Source organism: Sinocyclocheilus grahami, unplaced genomic scaffold (assembly GCF_001515645.1).
Source record: "Sinocyclocheilus grahami isolate Dianchi unplaced genomic scaffold, SAMN03320097.WGS_v1.1 scaffold3344.1, whole genome shotgun sequence".
Classification (NCBI taxonomy): domain Eukaryota; kingdom Metazoa; phylum Chordata; class Actinopteri; order Cypriniformes; family Cyprinidae; genus Sinocyclocheilus; species Sinocyclocheilus grahami.
In genome coordinates, this window is record NW_015508483.1 from 13271 (window position 1) to 16060 (window position 2790).

The 2790-nt window shown below is 35.2% G+C and overlaps 1 protein-coding gene across 1 annotated transcript in view; it reads right to left on the reverse strand.

The window, feature by feature from the left end:
* The window catches only part of LOC107576209 (CD276 antigen homolog), a 1705-nt gene extending 598 nt beyond the window's left edge, over positions 1-1107 (reverse strand). Inside the window, exons 1-4 of the mRNA XM_016262435.1 lie at positions 1027-1107; positions 866-944; positions 253-564; positions 5-87 (exon numbers count right to left, since the gene is read on the reverse strand). Of these exons, the coding sequence (XP_016117921.1) occupies positions 5-87; positions 253-564; positions 866-944; positions 1027-1107 (555 nt within the window). The remainder of the gene's footprint in view (positions 1-4; positions 88-252; positions 565-865; positions 945-1026) is intronic.
* Between the last annotated feature and the right edge of the window lie 1683 nt (positions 1108-2790).

Below are 2790 nucleotides of genomic sequence, written 5' to 3' on the forward strand. Positions count from 1 at the left end.
CTACTATGATGTAAACCCAGAGCAAAGACGACGATGTCACCACATTTTCTTGATCAGCTGATTTAGTTCCATTTTCTGTTGTTGGCTCTGCAAAGATAGAAAAAAAGAATGAAAGAAAGAAAAAGATTGCTGCAATGTGACAAATGCAACAGATCTGTCTGTAATGTTTATACAGCAGCATTCAGACTGAACAAAACGTTAATGGCAAACTTTTTTTTTTTATTAATATATCAATCAACCATTACTACACACCGTTGATGATCAGCTCCACAGTCTTATGTTCAGATGAGTGTGCGATGAGACACATGTATTTTCCTGCATCAGTGTGTTGAAGATCGTTGAGTTTGATGGAGAAGTTTCCTCTCTTATACTCTTCAGGGAAAGTTTCAGCTCTGTTCTTGTATCGTGGGTCCTGTTGCTCTACTGAATCTTCACCCTTGATTATATCATACACAATCTTGCTACCATTCTGTCTCCAATGCACTTCAGTGTCTTGATCAGGTTCAGTTGAAGAACACGGCAGGACAACAGAACCACCAATAACACCTGGGACCTGCAGAGACACTGAAATCACACAAACTGTAACTGTTAATACACAATATAACATTCATACACATTTATTTTTTTGTTTGTTTGTTTTATTGCCATTCCAGATTATTTGGCAATTCATGGCAAAAAAAAAAAAAACATACTTTAGTTACATTTTAAATACAAAATATATTTGACACATTTGCTAAAAATTCTAAAACAGGTATGAACTTGTTTAAAACATTTTCAAGGGAATAAACAGAATAAAACAATCTAGAAATATTACAATCCAGTAAATGTTTTACATGAATATTAAATGTGTTATTCAGATGCTCACCTTTGTGTATCAGCACTGCAGACACACAGATGAAGTAGAATCTGTAGAAACAGAAATAATTTCCATTAATTTCTTGTTGCTAAACCAGTAGATCACCACACTAGCAATAAGCTCATCATCACAAGGTGCATGCTGGTTAGAAATACTTTCTGACTCAATACTGTGATCAAATGCTCATGAGAGCCAGATGGTGTAGTTTTTAGAGGAAGCTTCAGTTTACCAGCTGAACAAACTGAAAGCATGATGGGAAATTCTGACGATACAACTTAACCCATATCGCTTAAGAACCAGGTTTGGTTTCATAAAACATGTTAGTCTTTTCCTACTTGAATTAAATTTAAATTAAATTTCCTACTGTCGTTTACATCCAAGATGAGGTGTTTGGCATCTTAATGCCAAGTTCTTTAATTCTCATACAACACTCATTAGGGAACTTTTAGGCACTGATACTGATTATTTAGAATGACATCTGTGATACCCATACCAAGAGTTTGGTGGTTCTGCTTTTTAATACCTTGTTTCAAATGAATGATAATTACACAATCATTACATATGTAAATAGTGTTTATTCTCCCCATATCAGCAGTCTCACTTCTAAACAAAAAACACATTACTCACATTATCATCCAAAATCAATATTTGAGCAAGTACATAAGCCAGTGTTCAAAACTATCGCCTTATTTTAGCCCGATTCACAACGGTTATCTCATAATAATGTTTTCTAATTTGAGTGGTATGGGTAGGTTTTCGCGGGAAATTCGAGCATGGCACTGCGTCATTACGTCACGTCTGTAAACATAAAGATTGAGTCCCGGCTACTATGCTATATCATGTGAGAATCCTGCAGGTGGAGGATCGTTTATAGCCTTTTCTCTCAGCAACTGGAATAATTAAAGGTACCATTTTGATGGCAGATTGTAATCCAGAAAGGATTATGTGTTTATGAAACACATGTGAATGAAATTAAATTATATTCCAGTTTTAAATGTGCTTCTGATTACAGATGGGTTTACACAAGATTTGTATTTTAAAGACAACCAGTTTGAAGGGAGCATAATTAGCTTTTTGGGTTAAAATAATTTCTTAATATTAAATTCGAAGAGTATGACAATTAGAAATTAGACCGTACAGAAATTGAAATCTACTCGCTTATACACACACTATACTCATAGTCACAAATGCTGATGTTGTTAACTTTAACAATTTGAGAATAAAGTATAACAATAATAATAATTTGAACGGTTTGTTGTGATATGAGCTAATTTAGATTAAATCATCATTGGTAGTGCGATTTATTGTAATGCTTTTTTCCTTAGTTGGTCAGAACAAACGTGGCAGACTTGTTACTTATTCAGATGACAATATCCGGTGAAAATGCTTATTTGGGTCATATATTCCAAGACGTAGACTAGAATCTGTGAGTGCAAAGTACAATATCCACACCGGTGCGGTGACTGACTGCCACACATACTCTTCAAAACATTAGATTAATCCGCGCTGGAGCCGTGTCGAAGCACAACCCACGCAAGGAAGATAATTCCGCACACAGCTGCAATTGCAGGTTTTCAAACAGAGATGCCGACAAAGAGGCAAAACTTACGGACTGCAATTTTAAGGTTTTAGGACTGAATCATTGTTGAAATGATTAATATGTTTCTGGCATGTTGTAAAATTTGGCAACAATTATTTTCACTCTAACTGATGTAGTGCGTAAATTTCTATTTCTCAAACAACCATGTCAGAAGATGTACTTGTGTCTATATTCCAGAATGACAATACCAAGATTTATCAGGCTTCAATTGTGAAAGATTGGCCACCACAGAGACCTGCGGACTTTACCCCATTGAAAGTCTTTAGGATGTGTTGGAGTCTAAGAAAATATTTGCACACTCTAATAGTTAGTTGGACCCCCTTTAGCTTTGATA